The sequence below is a fragment of the Lepidochelys kempii genome, chromosome 2 (assembly GCF_965140265.1).
Source record: "Lepidochelys kempii isolate rLepKem1 chromosome 2, rLepKem1.hap2, whole genome shotgun sequence".
In the NCBI taxonomy this organism is placed as follows: domain Eukaryota; kingdom Metazoa; phylum Chordata; order Testudines; family Cheloniidae; genus Lepidochelys; species Lepidochelys kempii.
The window spans coordinates 172,760,475-172,782,506 of NC_133257.1; the positions used below are offsets into that span (position 1 = coordinate 172,760,475).

General features: G+C 42.6%; 1 protein-coding gene across 14 annotated transcripts in view; it reads right to left on the minus strand.

Annotated features, from left to right (window-relative positions):
• Positions 1-22,032, minus strand: part of CNTNAP2 (contactin associated protein 2) — a 1,665,145-nt gene that overhangs the window by 242,129 nt on the left and 1,400,984 nt on the right. For all 14 annotated transcript variants that reach the window (XM_073332778.1, XM_073332790.1, XM_073332779.1 and 11 more), the window contains exon 15: positions 16,483-16,610. In XM_073332778.1, coding sequence (XP_073188879.1) covers positions 16,483-16,610 — 128 coding nt within the window. The remainder of the gene's footprint in view (positions 1-16,482; positions 16,611-22,032) is intronic.

The following is a 22,032-nucleotide window of genomic DNA, read 5'->3' on the forward strand; positions in this document are numbered from 1 at the left end:
CTGGGGCTATGAGAATGACGGTTGCTTTGTCTTGCTTCACCTTTAGCGGGACCCTGTGGGTCAATGGCACCGATGGGAAGGCGTACATCAGCACTCCCAACCACGGGATCAGGAGGGCATCCGACAGGGAGCCCTTGTCCCTGCTCTCCAGAGAACAGAACACGTGGCAGTTTCTGTTCTGCCTGGACACAAACAGGTCCACATGGGGAGCCCCGCACCTGTGGAAGATTAGGCTGACCACCTAATTAGGAGCGACCATTCGTGGTGAAACGAGAAGGTCCTGCTGAGGCAATCTGCCAGGATGTTCTTGGTACCGGGTAGATGGGTGGCCACCAGATGAATGGCATGCCACACACAAAAACCCCAGAGGCTGAGCGCTTCCCGACAAAGGGCCGAAGGCCTGGCGCTGCCCTGCCTGTTGCTGTAATACATCGTGGCAGTATTGTCCATCAGGACTTGCACCACCTTGCCTTTCAGGTGGGGCAAGAAAGCTTGGCAGGCCAGGTGAACCGCTCTGAGGGATGGGAGGTGGGTTGGTGGTGGTAAGGAGGGGTGGCCAAAAATTGCAGGGTATAGCCCCGAGCCACTATGTCCAGGACCTATGAAACCCATGACCAGGCCAAGCGTTAGGGGAAAGGCAGTTGAGGTAAAGGCTGGAAGCAACCAGGCAGTTGGCTGGTGTGTCACTCCCGAGTGCACTCTCAAAACGAGCGCTTCTGGCCCGTGTGGTGTTTTGCTGGGGGAGGCTGCACAGGAGATCGGGATGACAAAGGGTGGCAGCGGCTAAACCCAATGTCTGTTTTCCTTGCAGACCCTTGTCAAGGCTGCCAGTATTGAGGTGGTGGAGGCGGCCAGAATGGCTGTCTCGATGCCTGAGGAGTGTGTATTTCCAGAGAATGGAGGTTTCAGAGTAGCAGCCATGTTAGTCTGTATTCGCAAAAAGAAAAGGAGTACTTGTGGCACCTTGGAGACTAACAAATTTATGTGAGCATAAGCTTTCGTGAGCGACAGCTTATGCTCACATAAATTTGTTAGTCTCCAAGGTGCCACAAGTACTCCTTTTCTTTTTAGAGAATGGAGGGTCGCCCACCTGTCTTTTAGGCCGTACAGTCACGCATCCCTTTGGTCGGAAAAAAGGCTGACACCGTCAAATGGGAGGTCCTGAATAGAGGCCTGCATCTCCTGGGACAGTTCAGTGGTCTGGAGCCAGGAACTGTGCCGCATGACCACTGCCAAGGCTACCATTTGGGCAGCTACATCAGCCACATCCCAAGCCACTTGGAGGGAGCACCGAGCCACAGCGGTACTTTCCTCCACCAGAGTTGTGAACTCCTGAGAGATGAACCTGAGGAGAGAGTCCCACAAGTTAAAGTTATAGTGACCCAAGAGGGCCTGGTAGTTCGCCACCTGAAACTGGAGGCTGGCCATAGACTAAACCTTGCGACCAAACAAATCCAGACTCTTGGCCTCCTTATTCTTAGGGGTGATACTGGTGAGCCCCTGTTTATCTCTCTCATTGGCTGTCAACATGGTATAAGTACTCAAACCCTTTTGCAGGAACAAAGTACTTCTTTTCCACCCTCTTGGAAGTAGGTGGGATGGAGGATAGGGTTTGCCAGATGGTCTTGGCAATGTTCAGTCCTCGTGCACCAGGAGTGTGATGTGGGCTGGGGTGGATGCTGACAGCACATAAAACAATGTGTCTGTCTGCTCTTAGCTCTCCAGGTACTGGGAGCTGAAAGGGGATTGACTGCGCCATCGGCTTGGGCCCTTTACTGCTCCCTGGAGTCGGTGACAGGTCCTTCTAGGGGGAGGAACTTCCCAGGGCTGAGCCCTTTTGCGGGTCTGGAGTGGGCATATGGCCTGAACAGCATTCTTTGTCCAGAGCCCCATGGTCATGCTTGTTTGGTGCTAACTTCTTTGTTTTCTTCTTTGGCACCAGTGACAGGGATTGGTGCTGGGAAGAGCCCGGTGCTGGGGGTGTGCTATGCACCAAAGCCAAAACGCTGAGTGCTGTGTCAGGCCATGCCAACTCTGAAGCTGGGCGTAGGGCAGCCTGCATCAGGAGAGCCCTGAGACATATATTTTGATCTCTCTGTGTCCAAGGATGAAAGTTCGTACAGATGTGACAGCGCTCCTTTATGTGGGATTCCCCGAGCAGATTAGACAACTATCGTGCAGGTCACTAGCAGGCCTAGGCCTGTTACAGTGGAGCAAGGCTTAAAACACAGAGACCACGGCATGCTTGATCTGGGGCAAAGTCCCAGCCAGGACACTATCTAACTAAACACTTAACAGCTACTTAACAACTAAGAAATGATTAAACTATTTACAGCTAGAAGCACAAGGCTGAGATAGTAGAGAAAACTGCTGACCTCTTGTGAAGCAAGGGACAGAGGCACTCTGACTGACCACCATGCACGGTAAGAAGGAACTGAAAGGGCATAGGCTGGAGGCGCCTGATATACTGCAGCATAAGTGCGGCACTCCAGAGGGTACCACAGTAGACCCTATGGATACCGCTAAGGCAAAAGTCTCCGATGACCATGCACGTGGGCGCGCGTACACACGTACAATGGAACTGACGTGCACAAGAACTCAAAGAAGAAGAATCGGAACTATTTGATTAAATGAAGTGGATGATTCGTATCAAAGAGGCAAGCAAGCACTGTTATTCATATTTCATCAGCTGCAATCAAATCCACTGAAAACTTAGTACAACACTGGTCAAAATGAACTTAAATATTAGGCAGGTGGTCATCAAGGCTGACCTTTGTCAAATAAAATATTTCTTATTACTGGTCAATTACATTTTGTTGTTAGCATTATAATTAAGCATTTTGGCCTGGGTATTTTTATTAAAAGTCACACACTAAATGTGAGTAATAAACAATAAATCACGGATTTATCTAAGATGAAGCTGGAGCCTTGCCGGCCAGGGCTGAAGTCGAAGCTGGAGCCCTGCTGCCCGAGTCTGAAGCCAAAGCCCCATTGCCTCAGGCTAAATTATTGGAATTTTCAAGAAGTCATGGACATCTCATAAAATCACTGAATCCATGACCTCTAAGACAGATTTGTAGCCTTAATTATAATTGCTAAGGTATTTTGTCTTACATACTTTCTGATGGTTTGTGGATGAATTTACATTTATAACATGACAGCAGTTATATGGCAGATAGTTCCTGAACAATGGATTAATTAAAACAAGTAAAACTTTCATTTTGCAAGTTTTAATTTTCTTATTATTAGAGACAGTTGCAACCATTGGAAACATAGGGTGAGATTTTCATGATCACTCAGTGTTGACCTAAATGTGCTCCTATTAACCTCATTGCTTCTGAAAATCCAACCTATAGTGTAAACTATACAGTAGGTCTAGTTGCATAATGAAAAGTTCATTACATTGGTGTGAAGAACATGGAAAACATATGTATTAGTTTTAGGAATATTATGCGTACCTCTGTTGGTTTGATAGACATTGGATTGCTTGCTAAAAGATAAGTATGGATTACACAGTTTTAGGTGGTTTGAGTCTGCAGGAACCAAAGTCAATGGTTTTAGATAAACCTAATCACCAATGTTTAACTAACAATACAGGTGTGAAGGTCTTTTGTTGTTTTGTCTCTGTCCAAGAGGGACACAAGCACACTCTAACTTAGGACAGGGTCAAGGCCTTCAGGTGGGAAACCATAAATAAAGAACTTGGAAACTAATTCATGGAGGGGGAGAGGCAGGTTTTGCAGAGAAGCAGACTTTAACTCAGTCTCCAGAAAAGCAGGTCACCAGGGATAAGTCTGGCCTAACTAAGTCTTCAAGGAAATGCTGAGCTTTAGTTAAGACTAATATACATGTAGGTCTTTTTTTTTGTTTTAACCCATTTCTCTCTGCTTGCTATGTTTCTCTGGATAAATAAATAATACTTTATTTTGAAGGTCACTGAATTTTCATATTGCATACAGCTCCCAAAAATGGAAGTCTGGAGTAACTGCCAAACCCAGACGGACCTGCTGAGGAAATGTGGCTGGTAAATGGCATGCTGTAGAGCCCAGAGAACAAGTCTAAAAGTGGGGTGACTCACAGGATTCCACTATGACAGAAGTGAAGGCATAGGACCTATCACTTGAAAGGGTACCTATGGAGAAACGGAGTGAGGGGTCAAAGGTATAGCTAAACCTGAATTGTAACAGTTGGTCACTGTCATATTCTCTCTTATAGACCTGATTCGCCACTGCTTGTAGTCAATTATACCTGTGCAAAATGTGTGGAAAATGCATCTTGACCATGTACAGATTTATTGCCTCTTTAAACAAGAGAAAATGACTAAAAAAAGGTGCAAGCTAGTGGAGAATCAGGTCCATTCATATGTAAACATACTTTTTAAAAAATCCCACTGTTTTGACGAATTTGCTTTGGAATATCTAAGCAAGCTAGAAATGGCATTCTCAAGCATTCTAATACTATATAGCATTAGTTTTGTTCCTGGTGGTTTATGAAATAGCATATATTGAAATTATTAGTCTCTTGGATCACCTACAAACACAGGGTTATTTACCAGGCAGGGCAGATGCTTTCAGCATTCCAAACATGTTGAATCAATCCACCAGAGTAGTCAGAATCTAGCTTTCAAATGTCACCCCTAAAATAGCACTTTTAACATCACAATACCTCAGAGCACCTGTCATAAACGTACAGCTAAGGGTAGCATAAAGTCCCTCTTTACCTGTAAGGGGTTAAGAAGCTCAAATAACCTGGTTGGCACCTGACCAAAAGGACCAATGAGGGAAGAAGATCCTTTCAAATCTGTTGGGGGAGGTTTTGTTTGTGCTCTCTTTGTTTGTGCTCTCTTGGGACAGAGAGAGGGACCAGACAGGAAAAAAAAAACCTCTCCTAAAACCCTACTTGAAATAAGCATCTAAGGTTACAAAAATTGTAAGTAATGCAAGGAAATGCATTAGATTATCTTTTGTTTTAGCTTGTGAATATTTCCTATGCTAAGAGAGAGGTATATTCCTGTTTTCTGTAACCTTAAAGTTTTGCCTAGAGGGGAATCTTCTGTGTTTTAAATCTTATTACTCTGTAAAATTACCTTCCATCCTGATTTTATAGAGGTGCTTCTTTTACTTTTTTCTTTATAATAAAGTTCTGCTTTTAAGAACCTGATTGGTTTTTAGTGTCCTAAAAACCCAAGGGTCTGGTCTGTGCTCACGTCGTTTACCTATTTGGTTTGTATATTATTCTCAAGCCTCCCCAGGGAAGGGGGTGAAGGGGCTTGGTGGGGTATTTTGGGGAAACAGGAACTCCAAGTGGCCTTTTCCTGTATCTTTGTCTAACTCACTTGGTGGTGGCAGCAATACTGTCCAAGGACAAGGAAGAATTTGTGCCTTGGGGAAGTTTTTAACCTAAGCTGGTAGAAATATGCTTAGGGGGTCTTTCATGCAGGTCCCCATATCTGCACCCCAGAGTTCAGAGTGGGGAGGGAACCCTGACAATACCACACTGAGGCATTACTGAATACTGACTCAGGGAAGAGTACCACATAGGGTGACATAAAAATCAACATCTTGTGGTTGCTAACATTTCTTTGGAGGTTTCTCATACATGTATAAGGGCAGGCAAAACAAGTAAAAAGCTAGAGCAGGTTGAAACTTTCCAGTGAAAGAAGTCAATATTGACAAAACTTCATTTTGGAAAAAAATGAAAAAAAGGGGAAAGGTTCATAAAGCTGGAGTGGAACATTTTGACTTTATATCAGAACAACATATTTTGATGTTTCATCTCAAAATGACTTTTCATTTAGAAATTTATTTAAATTTATCTTATATTGTAAATTTTATATTATAAATTATAAAATAAAGTCAAAATTGGAATGAAACATTTAGATTTTTATGAAAGCAGAACGTTTTGACTGACCTGAAACAATGTTTTTTCCCCCAAAATATTTAGTTTTGTAGGAAATTTCAAACGTTTTTTGGTTTTGTTCCAATTTGAAATGTTGGAATTTCCCATAGAATAGAAATTCTGAGTTTTGACCATCTTTAAAGAAATATATAGCAACAGGCACCTAGACAAAGCAAAGCTTGAGGTTAACATTTTAAAAACTGAATAATTAGGAACCTTAATAGAAATGGCCTGAATTTCAAACTACCTCCAGCTATCAAACCGAACCAACTTACATTGAAGTCAACAGGAGCTATAGGCTTTGAAAATGAAGCCACATCTATGTACATGACTACTTACTGATTTAGGTACCTAACTGTAGGCAGCTAAGTTTGAAAATATTGGTCTTCCTTTATCATTACCCAGATAATTTGCATTTGTCACACTGTTTCCATGTCCAGTGAACAAAAAGGTAAAGACTTCTATTATTGCAATATTGCCTAAGACATGGTGGTAGACCTTCTCCTGCTCAAATTCTGAAACAGCTGTTTTATTTATCATTACCTATATAAATTGTTGCTCAGCTGTGACACCTACTAACATAACACACTGATGTATTTAATACTGACACCACAGCTGGCCTGATTAGTCAACACACTGTGCATCCTATTAAAAAACTGACCTTGTTTATGAGTTTAAGGTCCAACTGAGAATTACAAGCTCACACTGAGGCTGTGATTTTTTTTTTCTGAACCTTGGGTGATATCACTGAAAAGCAGGTTCAAACAAAACCAGAGGATGTAAGGGTCAGGGAGATGTGAGCATATATTTTAACAAATCACTAGGCCAGCCTTGTTACAATAAACATGGCTTTTAATTTATGTCTTTATTTTGCTGAGCATATCATTTGCTTTGGGGTTTTCCTGTGACACAGAACTATTACGTAGGATATCATGTTAAGGAGACAATGTTTAACAGACATCACATCATGTTGCTTAAACAAGATTAGTGAACTTTATATAAGTTTTTTTTCCATGTACAGATCAGCTGAAACTAACAGGAATGGATTTATTGTCCCTGGGAGGATTTCAGTTTAATGGATTTATGGAGCTCTAGTAAATGCCTTCCCCTTTTGGGAAATGATGAAAACAGTCTTAAAGTGAACATATGAATCAGTAAGCTTATTTCTTATGATAGCTAATGAAACTTTATTAGAATGCGAGGTTATTGACCTGTACATGTGATACATGTCAAGTACTGTATCTAAGGAATACAAACACACCTGGCAAAGGAAATGTTCTTGTGAGCATCAATCATCTTTTTTAAAGTCTAGAAAGAGTGATTTCAGTGCAACTGCCAGTCTCAGTAAAATACATCTGTACAAAAATCAAGAACCAATCCAAAACATTACATTCTTTATTAAGCCAACTTTATTAATAGCTTTCAAAAGGAAATGCAAGATTAAAACAACAAGACCAATACTCAGAAACGAAAGGAACAAAGTATCAAATCATTCAAGGAGTAATCACGAAGCACAGGAAAAGGATCAATGAATAAAGAGCTCATGGTATATTTCCCTGGAGAACACAAGAGATCAATGGACTAGTGTAGAAACAGAGTTTTGATTAGTTCCTGAATTTCTATCATCTGTCAAGGAGATTTTTTTCCTCTGTCACATGATTCCACATAAATAGGGCTGCTGTTGGACTTCCTGAAACCCTAAGTGGAGACAGCTGCAGTAAGTGCAGAAGCTCCTTCCCCCCATCTCAGAAATAAAAGATAATGGGAGTCAAACATAAGTAGTGAGTCATGGCTCTTTGATCAGAAAGACTCACTGAGAGAATAAAAACCACACAAGTAGAAGTGAAAAAATATATAAATTCAAGAAGCAAAAATCTAAAAACCCTTGAATTTTTCTCCTCACCTTCTAGCAGCAACAGCACAAAGGAAAGGGGACCCACAGTGCAGAAAGAGCTCACAAAGAAAGACCCTGCCATATTCCAAAATTTATTTGAAGTCAAGGCCTCATAAATTCTGTGGCAGTGGAATTTGCTGTGCAATTCACCCTGAACCATAAAATTATGATCTGGAATATGTGTGTGAAGAAAACACTGAAAATATGAACTGAGTGCAACCAGTACTGTTTTGTCTTTCTGAGTTGTGAGCAGGTATCTTAGTACAATGCGCAGAAACTTCCTCAAAATGCACAACACCATCTAAAGGTCTGTCTACATTTTACTCCTGGGGGAATTCTGCAGCAAAACATTAAAAATTCTGCACCAAAAATTAAAAATTCTGTGCACAATATTTTAAAATTCTGCACATTTTTGTCAAAATAACGCAATATAATCAAGCTGGTTTCAATTATTTTGGTAATTTATTTAAACTACAATACAATGGATGGATAATGGAAGTGGGGAGCATTGGAGGAAATCACCAAACCCCCTCTGTCTAATAATAATGTAGCTAGTATTGCCCCTTTACTTCTAGTTATTAATCAACAAATATATGCAGCCATATGCTCAGTATTACATCATAGGCAACTGAAAAGCAAGTGAGGGCTGGGAACTCAAACTCACAATTTATACTGGCTACTGACTATCTCCATAAAGGTCAGTAGCAAACAGTTCATGGAGCACATTTTGATAGGAAATTTTTTCAGTCCAAAAATTTAGACCAGTTCTAATCACTAAAGCACCGTAAGCATTTATAAGGCCATACTGTCATTTACAATAAGGCTCGTTTACACCACTCTGGCAATATAAAGGAGCCTTAAAATTTTTGCACCTGTTTTATAGTCCTGCGGGAATTCACTAAGAACAATGTGAACAATTGACTAAGCAGGCAGGCTGCTACATTCTGCTCTGCCTAAGGGAACAGAGCCTGCCCCACACCCACCTCTTCAGAAACACCCCAAAGCCCTGCCCCTCAATGCCGAGCATGCAGCAAGAGTGAGTGAGACGGACAGACTCTCCCTCTCTCTCTCTCTCTCTCTCTCTCTCTCTCTCACACACACACACACACACACACACACACACACACACACACACACACACTACTACCCAGCCCTCCCGTGGTGATTTACATCTCAACTGGCTGCTCTAGGTGCCCAAACCAACCTGTCTGCACTGCCAAAGAGGGGGCGCATGACCGCTCTTGCCACTTCCCTTTGCTTCCCCATGAGAAGTCATTTTACTGCGGGAAAGCAAAGAAATCTGCAGGGGCCATGAATTCTGTGCCCATGCAGTGGTGCAAAATTCCCTCCAGGAGTAACATTTATGGCAGCTTATAGTGTACAGACATTGCATGCCCAGCTACCAAGGTATAAAGAGCAGTGTAGACAATGAGGCACAGCTTAGGAGAGTAGATAGAGCAGAGTGCCCAACACATCTGAACCTTAGGGTATTTACACTACATGGCTCTCTCAATGCCGAAACAATGCCTCCCATATCTACACTGCTATTTTTAGCAGTGCAGAGTCCTGCTGCCTCTCTGCCGCCAGAGCCTTTTCCTCCTGTAGTGAAGGTTCTACAGAGGAGAGGCAGTAGTAAAAGGCTCCGGCAGTGGCTGCTAGAGCCTTTCTCCACCACAGTGAAAGGCTCTGGCAGTGTGCCTTCTCACACTTGCTGCAGTCCCTTTGCTCCACTCCAGCAGCAGAGAGAGACTGGGCAGGGACTATCTTTTTGTTATGTGTTTGTACAGTGCATACCACAATAGGTGTCCCCACTGTATTACTGCAATTCTGCTAATGAAGAGTCTGTATAAACAGTTTAACTGGCCTCCTGAGGATACCCCAAGGATAGTGGGAATTCACAGATGATGCAGAGTCACCACCCCTCTTTCTGCTCCTGGTGTAGAGGACATTCCTTTGGAGAAAGAAGTGTGAATATAATGTTGTTTCCCTACAATAATCCTTAGTGCCATAGGCAACTGGGCACAATTTAGAACAGTCCCCTTATGCCATCAGGATTGGGGGAATGCAAAGATTACATAGAACCACTTTGCTTTCCTCTCTCCCATGGCTGTGTTGAGTGTAGCTTAGATGGACCAAAGAATCTGTATCAATTACTTTTCATTGCTACAACATTAGTACAATACATCTAATGGAACAAATCGAGAACAATACTTTTGGTCACACCTTAAAGTGCTTGCTTAAAGTTTGAATCTGGTATCGTGCCGGACTCACATTGAGCAGAGTCCACCTGTTTTGCTAAAAACTGGTTAAGTCTGCTCTAAGTCTGCCACTCAGAGGGCCCAATTCAATATTTTTAAAATATTCTGCAACACTAAAATGACACAATGGAAATAGACAGAGACTGAATATCTTATCCAATGTACAGGATACACGCCGGGAAAGATCCATGGGATTTTTGCCACACAGACCAGATGAATCTATAAAGCCTTAAGCATTAGCTGAGTGGAGCACTGCTGGCTTGTAGGACAACAAGGAAATCCTTAGAGAAGAGGAGGGCCTTCTGTTGGCTACTTGTATATAGCAGACTTAGTTTTGTGACTCAGAGTCAAAGATGAAGACGTTATCTTGCAATACAAAGTTGAAGAATCATGCCCAACCAAGTTTCAGAATGTTTTTCAGCATAACTTATTAAGCTAATTTACAAGATTCTATAACAATCCCTGCAAAAGATCCCTCCAACAAAAAATATTCTGCATAATTATTTAGAAATAATGAGCATATCTTCACAGAGTAGCAAGTTTTTTGGGGGCATGTTTTCACAGACCAGAAGTGCAAGGAAGTATAGTGTTTTTCTCAGTCACAGGTTTCTGAGATGTGACATCCACAGTCCAAGCTTGCCCAAAGCAGTCTCTAATGGGTCATGAATCAGGAGAACAGGAAATAATCACTAATATGACCAAGGATAAGCCTCCCTTTCTGAAGGAAGAGTCTCAAAACTATCTACATTTGCAACAAAAGAGCAATTAAACTGTGCGATGAAACATTTGGCATTCCCAGTGTTCCTTACTTTCCATTAGAGAGCCAAGACTACAGTAGTTAGGTATTTTGGCAATACACATACTGCTGATACAGCATGTCTCTCATTAGAGAAACCCTGACCAACATGTTCAACTACAGGTGCCTACAGTTAGGCTCCTAAATCCATATTTAGAAAGGTCATTGACTTGTGTGCTAGACCTCACATTGCTTGGCTAATAATGTGAAAACAGCCTGTGGGTGTGGCTCCACTAGATTAAGTTTCTTGATATTTGGGTGTGTACCTGTCACAGTGCAATGGTACACAGATTTTTTCAGAATCGCTCTCAGATCTAGTCTGTTACTGAGTTCAGTGCTGGAGCCACAAAGCAGTTGAGTGGATGTAGGCATGGAGTGTTGATTGGAGAAGGGGGAGTACAGGGAAAGTTTTGGATCACCTGCTCTGTCACGGTGACCTAGCCCACAAACCAAAAGTAAAAATTATGGATAAAATTTCCCATTTGTTGTTTCCTAAATAAAATAATGGTTTGTTTAAAATGAGAAAACAACTCCAGAACATTTCCTTCAAATTGTTTTTAGGAACCCAACCAACGAGTGCTGATCAGGGACACACCAAAGTAGGAGATGATGCCAAACAGAGCACAATTCTTGAGTTGTGGGTGTCAATAATATAACACACTCATGCGTATACTGCGTGCATGGTTGGGAGCCAGCATCATTATCATGCAACTCCAGGGAGCAGGAAGGAGACCCAGGTAGAAGGAGGGAGGCAGGAAGATAAAGAAGCCACATGGCATCAATGCTGTGTGTGGCAGGCCCTAAACAGTACAGAACGCATGCAGGTGTTAGACATGGTATTCTAGGTCTCAAGTAACATCAGGCCTTTTTAAAAAAATCAACACAAACAAATACTAAGGAGGGGACCACCTACCCTGAATCTATTACATCAGCTCTGTGGGGCTAGAACCGTCTTCCTCCACATACGGGGCCAGGGACAGACGGTTTCCACTTTAGGTACCCTGCCTGCTCTTGAAGGTATCCGTCATGGAGATGCTTTTGGGCCTCCAGTGGCCTTTTGTGGGCTGCAATCTTCCTGCAACACCCTGGCTTGAGACGGCAGCTCATCCCTTGAACCTCCCCCCCCCGCAACCCCAGAAGAGCAGCTCTGTAGCCTGCTCCTTCACAGCTTCCAGGTGCATCTATGCCCAGTCCCTGGACAGGACCTGGGTGAGGGGTTAGGAGCTGCAATCTGGGGACATGGGGGAGCAGGTGCTGGAAAGCCATCCTGAGGTTGGGGCAGGTGGCAGATGATACGGGGATGCTGATTTTTAGGATGAGGCCCTCTGGGTGCCTCCTATGAAGGTGGCAACACAGGGCACTGGTGCTGGAATCCCTTCCCATGGAGACATGGGAGCTCCTTTTGCAGCAGTGGCTGACAGCCACATTTGGTTGCCGTGCAACCTCTGAGAAATGCTCCTAAATGTCTGAGCACCATATTCACCAGTGAGGGATCCCTCATTCATCCATCTACTTTCCCCACCTCCATCTCATATCCTTGTCTATTGGTGTAATACATATTTATTTATTTTGTGTGTCAGTCCTTCTACCTCTCACCCTCCTTCCTCTCATCACACTGACTAAATGACACACTGAGAATTTAATTCAAAATGGCCACTATTGCACTTCATATTCTGATCCTAAAAGGTCAAAATGTTAGATGTTGATAAAGTTATTTCAATGTTTTAGAATCTAATCTATCTATTTAAATTCCATCCCATGAAAATTTTTTAAATTTTTGATTTTTCGTTCCAATGTGAAATGAAAACCGGTTGGGAAATGTTGGGGGATGGAAATTCCATTTTCTGACCATTTCTAATAGCCAGTCAGATGGGTATGGTATTTGAAGGGATCTCTTCACCTACCACTGGCCTGGGATACAGCATTAGTTTTATAGGCAGGGCTCACATTCCCTCTAGTTTCTCTAAAGTTCTGATCCAGCTACAAATTATAAAAAAAACAAAAACCAGTCACCCTCCCATTTATTCCCTCTAAATGTTTATTCTTATTATTACTACTCTATTATTTGAAAGCGGCACTGCGTAGAGAGCCCAATTAAGGCTGAAACCCCATTTTGATGAACTGTGACTGGGTGTACCAGGCCCTTTTAGGACCCCTGCTGGAGGCCTTGTGGTCCTACTACACTCCACCCCAGAAAATGAGCAGTGAAGGTGGGTCCTCCAGGACCACCTAGAGGGGCTGCAGGGAAGCAGCCAATCAAAGCAAAGCAGATCGAGTTAAAAGGAGCTGCATGCAGAACAGTTCCTGGTGGGGACTGGAGGAGCTATGAAGGTGCTCCTTGCTGAAGCTCAAGGGAGAGCCAGAAGACAGGTTCTGGTGACATTGGCATTTGGTGAGGAAGAACTTCAGCCCTGAGGTAAGGGTGAAGAGGAAGGGGCTACATGGGAAATGACCCAGGGAACAGCAGTAGCAATTATTAAAGGAAGCAGCACATGGTTTCTATTTGTAGGGTCCCTGGGTTTGGACCTGGAGTAGTCGGAGGGCCAGAGCTTAGGCAAGGTGGCCTAAGCTCTGAGAAGGGGATAAGACTTGTTTAGAGGCCTAAGTGAAGGGCAGGACTTGAAGAGGCTCCAGTGAGAAAGTCCTGGGGGCACTGCTCTATGCCAGGGAAGATACGGACTTTAAGCTAGCCCAGAAGGGGCTGAGAGCTGAGCCCAGAGACAGGGCTACAGACACAGATACTGACAAGGGCACTGCATAGGCCCTGTTGGTCCTTTTTTTCACCCCAGAAGTTTGCACTTGACCGACAGGAGGTGCTCACAAGAGGTGAGTGTCCCCTGTCACACAGGCATTGTACAAACAATTACTAAGAAACGGGCTTTGCTACAAAGAGTTTACATTCAAAATGGACAGAGAAAGGAAGTATCCTTTTACAGATGAGGAAGTGAGGCACAGAGAGATTAAATTACTTGACTAAGGTCACAAAGTAACTTTGTGGAAGAGCTTGGAATGGAATACAGACATCCTGAATCCTAGCCCAGTGTCTTGCACACAGGACCATCAATGTAAAGGGGGCAAGTGTTGTTAGTTCTATTAGAAAATAAACAAACTGCCCCTTAACAACACTGTCCCATGCACAGGCAGGACCGGCTCTCGGCACCAGCAAAGCAAGCACGTAGTCGGGGCGGCACAATTCCATGGCATTCCGGCCACCTTTTTTTTTTTTTTTCTTGGGCAGTTGCGCTCTCGGAGCTTGGGGCAGCAAAAAACCTAGAGCCGGCCCTGTGCACAGGAGCCCCAAGGCAATCTGTGTTACCATTCCTGACAGATCATTCCACGCCTCCAACCTCCCTGCACAGCTAAATACACAAATAAATAAAAAGGGAGGAGGGGAAAACAAAAGATCCCTGGCCTGGTGCTTGTGTAACTGACATTCTGTAAAGGCTATGAATGGCCTCTTCTGTATCAGCCATCCTATGCGGCTCCAGTTGTTCCCCTAGAAGCATCATGGAAGGGAGGGGTGCTAGGAGGCTCTGGGCAGCAGGGACAGACTTTAGCCTGCAATAATGCAGCATTAGCACTGCATGGTAGCAAAAGGGAGAATGGCCATCACTCAGTGCTATATCAGGGGTATGGCTGAGTCATAAAAGGGCCAGTACGGAGAATGATGTTCTCACGAGGAATACACAATGTTGTGTATTTATGAGCCCATCTACATGGGCACCCTGACCATGTTTTGAAATCATTTTCAGCAATTCACATTCAAAATGGTTCCCACCAACAGAGGCGACGTCTGGGGTGGAGGTGGGGGGTCACGCATCCCTCCCCCAGATTTGCTGCGTGGCTTGGAGTGAGCATGCTCAATACCATCTGCTGAAACCACTGCACTTACTCTGCCTCTCCGCTATTGGCAGGTATGGGTTGTCTTTGCCCACCAACAAGGCTGGACCGGCCAGATGGACAGGACATAGCTTTGCCCTGAAGGGTCTGGGAAATTTTCTTTTCCAAAATCCATTTAAATGACACTCTAGCCTTTGCCCAGCTGAGCGAGTCCAATCCTAGATGGGTTGTTGAAAATAAAAATGGTTCAAAGCCCGCTGAATTTCCCAGCCTAGCTCTCTTTCCCCCAAAGGATTTCAATGCAGCCCACACAAAGTTCATGATCCTCAGCGAGGTGCTTGTGGAATAGAAAGAGATCTCTTCACCCAGCCCTGACCTGCAATACAGCAGCAAGTTTGACAGGGTAGGGAATGAAGAAGGCTCCAGAATCCAAGGGAGAATACACAGGGTTTGGGGGTTGGCCAGGAATTCCAGGTGAATTCAGGGCCATGGAAATAAATACAAAATTATTCACAGGATAGGATTTATGGCTTCACAAAACTTGGCAGCATAACTCAAACAGCAGACTGAGTACAATGCAAATGGACTGTTAGGAATTCATTCATTTCCCAAATAGCTGTTGGATTCAACTGTGTTCCAGTAGCCCCTATTATTTGCTATTCACGAACATTTGAGCAAATGCAGTTTTGTTCACACTCATGTTTGAGAACAGTCAAATTCATATAGATTTCTATTCATACTGATACTCGGGCAACATATGAAAAAGGGTATGTGTGCATGAAAAAAGTATTTGCATTCCTTATTTCCTATTCATCATTTGTAAAATCTTGTATAAAAATGTCACTCATCTAAATCAGGGAACAGAAAGAGTAACTTCTGAGTCAGGTGATCAGTCACACACCACAAATAATAAACAGTAATTAGTTTCTGTGAACAATTTGCAAGCATCCCATGAAATATGTTTGTACACAATATTCATCAAATACATTAACAGAAAACAGAAAGAAAATGAGAAGAAATTAGAAAAATTCTCCAACAGAAAAGCAGACTAAATGCATCTGATAGTGACACAAAGACCCATCCTTCCAGCCATATTTATGAATGACAATAAAGGCTAGGCCAAATTCACTCCTTTTCTTTCATTTTGAAGTCACTTACCATCATTTACTACATAAAACATACACTTCAATCTTTATAACTCTGATATTGCACCTCCTACAGACCAAACTGGAAGGTATGTATCCCCTCTCCAGTGCACAAGTTTAAAACTAGAAACTGCTACAGAGACCCATCCCTGGTTTACAAGTCAACATTGAGCTCTGATGAGGATGGTACTTGATAGCAGTAATGTCAAACTTTACACAGCTATAACCTGAGTTTACAAGGATGCATTTAGCCATAATGCTACTATTTATATCTCTATAAACTTAGTTTATGGTGATATAAATAGTAATGCTAATGGCATTAACAGCAGCACTCAGCAGCATCACAGCTGTCGAGTGCTGCTCCTATGCTATTTGTATTACTGTTTATATAATCATAAACTTAGCTGGGTAGTCAAAGATGCCTCATTTACCATACAAGAAAGATGAACGCCCACCTTTTAGATCCAAAGCGGAGCCCCTTATATTGGTGGTTTTATGGTCATTTCTTTCCCTTTCTCTGCACATCTTAAACTCTGCTAGGGAGCGGCTGTGAGCAAAATGTAACTTGCATGAGCTTAGATGGGGAGACAATCAAAGTTTTCCTATGTTCCAAAAGGGCTATAAGCTAATCAGGAGCAACAGCAAACTTACGGTCTCCTTGACAGCGCACAGGACCCACAGTTAACTTGGATTCTGATCCCGATCGGTCAATATCTCCAACCACCACTTGACTCACTGGTAGATGTTCTTTGTAAGACAAGAGCCCAGCATCTTTTCTCCTGAGACAGAGAAAAAAAGAAACAATACAATTAGTGAAATATTTACAAAGATTTTATTCCCTGACAATGAACGAATCACCACAAGAATAAATACCCCTGAAAAGCAATAATTAAATCAATACAAAAATGTTACCCTTTTGTTAATCCCATCTATTTGATTAAATACCTCCTATTAATATTATCATATGTATTTTTGTAAAACAGATATATTCATTTCATCCAAGAAAATCTCTCCAAAATAGTTTCATTGGATTTTTTGTTTGGAAACTGACCACAGCCCGTACGTACTTGAGCAATGGTACTTTGTTGATTGTTTAGCTTGTTTGCTTTGAATGGAGAGGAGATTTTCAATACCTCCTAAAGACATATCTTTTTGTCCCAGCTGTGACCAGTTGGCACTCTAATGATATAACACCTGCTCACAGGATGAATAACATTTCCATTGCTTTTAATAGTTTTAGCACTGCACTGATGACAAAAGATAAAGAATTAAGAGCTAAAGTCTTCTGACTACCCCAGTATATAATACAGATGGACAGAGACCTACATTTTAGTCACTTCACCAGGATACCTCAACACTTATGTGAAGTGAGAACTGATTCATGTTTTAGGTCAGGTGCCTAAAATGAAAGCATTAGAACAGCAATTGTGCTGTTCCTTTAAAACAGAAAGCAATAACTTAACTAGCCACATCCTCTCTTTCCATGAACCATTTTTTGTCAGAAGCAAACAGACAGGGAAGCCAAGAGCAGTCATGCAGCTCCTAGGATGTGAAGGATAATTCAGCCTTGAATTTAATACAGCTTCTTACAAATATTAGTGAGACCCTATTGTTAAAGACATGAAAAAATTAAGAGGAAGCAAAACAAAACAACTTAACAGTTGTCCAAGCTGCATAACCCAAAAAGTGAAGATATGTATCTTCCTCTTTTTTTACAGCACCTTTCTAAGTGCTCCAGTAAATCAGCAACTAATAGTAACCACAGACTTTCCCACCTTCTTCTTTACAAATCAATTTCTTTGCTCAACAAGAACACGATACTAAGGATGATTTTAAAGCCCTAGAAAATATACTGAGTAATATATTGTAGGGAGCAATTGCATTTTGGGATAACACTACATGCTCTGAAAGCCTTTTCCACTGCTATTTTCAATGACTTTATGACCCTGTAACATTAGATTCCTATTATCCAGGAAGCAGAGCAGAGGGATTTGTGTGATCCAGTAAAGCTGAGAGTTTCTCAGTAACACTAATATACTGTCTCTGGTCACATCAGCTATTGAGTCCTTCTGAAGCAATGGAAGATAAAAACTCATTTAAAAAGAAAAGCAATTAAAGTAATTAAGAAAATAACTATCATGTTAGAAAGACAGCTCGTTGGAACTTGTGTCTGCTCTCTGTGATGAAGAGAGTAATTAGAGATTTATTTATTACATATTTGAGAAAGTTAAATGTTTTCTGAAGACACTGGATGACTATTTTCTTAAATCTTTATGTTCTTTCCGTTTCAGAGTTCCCACCTTTATCTCAGAACCCTTTATTTCTCCGTTCTTCAGCAGTTCCAAGAGGCTGAGACCATTAACCGAGTATGGTTGGCCATAGCCTTTTCTAGATTCTGCCGGAGGAGACTGCCAGTAGACAAAGAATGGAGAGAAGGACCTCTCATATCCTTTGTGTCTAAGTGAGCTGCTTCTGCAGATTCTGCTAAATAATAAAAAGCACTTATACAGTGCTCTTCATCTATAGATTTCAAAGTCCTTTAGGAAGGTGGGAAAGTATCATTATCTTCTGTTTACAGATAGGAAACAGAAGTGCAGGAAGGTTAAGTGATTTGCTCATGGTAACAGAATGGGTGAATAAGATTATAATTCCAGGTTCCCTGATCCCCAGCCTGATGCCACATCTATGGGACCCTAGCCTCTGTAACATAAATTAAAGGTAGGTTACCACTTTACTCTTACTAAAATTTTCCTCTGAAATTATTTTTCTCTGTTGAATGCCACTATTTCAAAAAGACCTTCAAATCAGAGGTAACTATTAAAAATATAAAAATTTTTTAGACGGTGATGAAAAGAAAACTACACCAATGGCACTCCATCCCTCACCTCCAACATTAGCGGATATTTTCAGCCCCAAATAATGGGGCGAATGATCTTTCAAGCCTCTATCAGCCATAAATGCCACCTCCTTTCCAGGGACTGAAAATGTCTAGTGATGGTTTCCCCGCCTCTCCTTTACTAATGTTATTGATCAGTGTTCATACTCATTATTAATGATTTATTTATGGAATTAACACAAAATACTGTGATACTCTTTAGTAACTTTAGAGCCATTGCCATTAAAATAAAAAAGTGTTACATAATTTCTTCCAGTAGTGCTCTTGCTTTGTTTTCTGATAACTGGCTGTTTGTCACTGTCATAAATATAAAGAGAAGGGTAGCCACCTTTCTGTATACAGTGCTATAAAATCCCTCCTGGCCAGCAACAAAACCCTTTCACCTGTAAAGGGTTAAGAAGCTAAGGTAACCCTGCTGGCACCTGACCCAAAATGGCCAATAAGGGGACAAGACTCTTTCAAATCTGGAGGGAGGGGGCAAAGGGTTTGGTCTCTCTGTGTGTTGCTTTTGCTGGGAACAGATCAGGAATGCAGCCTTACAACTCCTGTAAAGTTAGTAAGTAGTCTATAAGTAATCTAGCTAGAAAATGCGTTAGATTTTATTTTGTTTAATGGCTGGTAAAATAAGCTGTGCTGGATGGAATGTATATTCCTGTTTTTGTGTCTTTTGTAACTTAAGGTTTTGCCTACAGGGATTCTCTGTTTTGAATCTGATTACCCTGTAAGGTATTTACTATCCTGATTTTACAGAGGTGATTCTTTTACCTCTTCTTTAATTAAAATTCTTCTTTTAAGAACTTGATTGATTTTTTATTATTCTTAAGATCCAAGGGTTTGGGTCTGTTTTCACCTGTACAAATTGGTGAGGATTCTTATCAAGCCTTCTCCACGAAAGGGGCTGTAGGACTTGAGGGGATATTTTGGGGGAAGACATCTCCAAGAGGGCTCTTTCCCTGTTCTTTGTTTAAAATGCTTGGTGGTGGCAGCGTATGGTTCAAAGACAAGGCAAAGTTTGTACCTTGAGGAAGTTTTTAACCTAAGCTGGTAAGAATATTCTTAGGGGGTCTTTCATGCAGGTCCCCACTTCTGTACCCTAGAATTCAGAGTGGGGAAGGAACCTTGAGAGTCACCATGGTAGGAAACTTCCTCTCCTGTGAGAGGAAGAATAGTTCAGTGGTTAGACTTTTAGCCTAGGATTAGGAAGAAATGAGTTCCAGTTGCTTCTTTTCCACAGCCTGCCTTTGTGACTTTGGGCAATTCCCTTAGTCATTTTATGCCTCAGTTCACCATCTGTAAAATGGGGATAATAGTACTTCCCTGCCTCACATGGTGTGTTGTAAGGATAAACTCATTAGAGATTGTGAGGTGCTCAGATGGGGCACACAACAATGGGGGCCATGAAAGTACCTAAGACCTGGACTACACTACAAAGTTACTTTGACTTAAGTCACCTTGCATTGACTTATTTGTGCATGAGTGTACACTCACATTGGTCTACTGCTGATGAAGGCACCCCATTATGGTGACATGGTAACACCACCACCCTGAACAGCATTGAGCCATGGCTGATATACTGTGGTTGACACAATAAGAGTGTAGACACTGTGTGACCTTTGTCAACCCTAACAGTCCTCCAGCCACTGTCCTACAATGCTCAACAGTGACTCCTCTGGTCACAATTATGAACTCCACTGGCCATGAGTCACAGAGACTGGAAGCCGTCCCCCACTATAAAGCCCCTGCATATTTTTGAAATACCTTTTCATGATTGCCCAGCTTGATGACCTCACCTAGCGGCTCTTCTTTGTGTGCAGCTGCCCAAACCATTATGCTGGCTACATATTCCAGATGTGCTCCTGCCTGTGTCCTGCTAACTTGGGGTTGGGCCAGGACACCATCTTCACATTTAAACATGTTAAGGTAGAATGCATGCACACAGATGAAGGGGTACAACAGGTATCGGCAGCAGTGCCTCATGAAAGCGAAGGTACTTCAGCAGGAATACCACAAGGACAGGAAGACCAACATTTGATCTGATGCTAAGTCACAGACCTGCCACTTTTACAATGAGCAGCATGCCCTACTTGGTGGAGACTCCACCAGCATCCTGCAGACCACCGTCGATAGCCTAGGGGAACCTGAGACAGAGACCCCTGCCATGAACAGCTAGGAGGAGAAACATCCAGTGGGAGAGGTCCAGCTATGCTGTGAGCCAGGATCTTTTCATGACTCCACCACGACTGATCCTGATCCAGGGGAAGGAATCTCAGGTAACTGTGTGCATGCATTCTACCTTAACATGTTTAAATGTGAAGATGGTGTCCTGGCCCAACCCCAAGTTAGCAGGACACAGGTATCTGCTTTCCACTGGTTTATTCGTATGAGAAGAAGTAGAGATACAACAAACAGAAGTAGAGTTACCTGTTTTTCATTCCCTGTAGGGCTAGGTGAGAGTGGTCAGAGGCTTGTGAAGTTGTTTGTTTATGTACACAGGGATGTCCCTTATATACTACTTTTGTTTATGTACACCAGGATTTCCCTTGTATCCTCCTGGGAGATCTCAATGAAACTTCCATGGAAGTAATCTGCAATCCTCCCCCAAAGATTTCTAGGATGACAGCCTTATTTCTTCCTCCACAGTAGGACACTTTCCCATGCCACTCTGATGACTTTGGCAGACACCATTGCAGGAAAGAGGCTAGCGGCATACAGGCCTGGGTGGCTTCAGGATGCCAGCAGCAGGTGTGTCCTCCATGCCTTTGTACTCTCAGAAGTGAGATATCAGCTAAAATCACCAGTGCTGGAAAATAGTGCCAGTGCTCAGTGCTATTACACCAAGCACTACACAATCCCAACACCACCCAAAACTTCAGGGCCAGGTAGAGCACAGTCTACTCCATCACATTACTATGGCTGACTGTTAAAATGCTCTTTCAAGGCTTCCCTCAGCTCTGCATTGAGCTCTTCTAATGACCTCTGTGTCTGGCTGTTCAAAGTCAGCAGAGAGCTGCTCCAACTCCGTCCTCCACCCCAGTGGCAACTTTTCCCTTTGCCTCACATATTATGCAGGACACAGCAGGCAGCTATAACCATTGGGACCATCCTTGTTCCAGCCTCCCTGTACAACTTGTGTATGCCTCACAACACATCGCAAAAAATTCCCCCAAAAAGTGTTGTGCCAAAGGGCGGTGCATGGCACACTGGGATACCTACCCTTGGTGACCATACTGTGCATTGACACAAGCACTCCTTGTGATTGCTTGCAGTGCTGATACAATCATCCAACTATGCATATGAACAATATA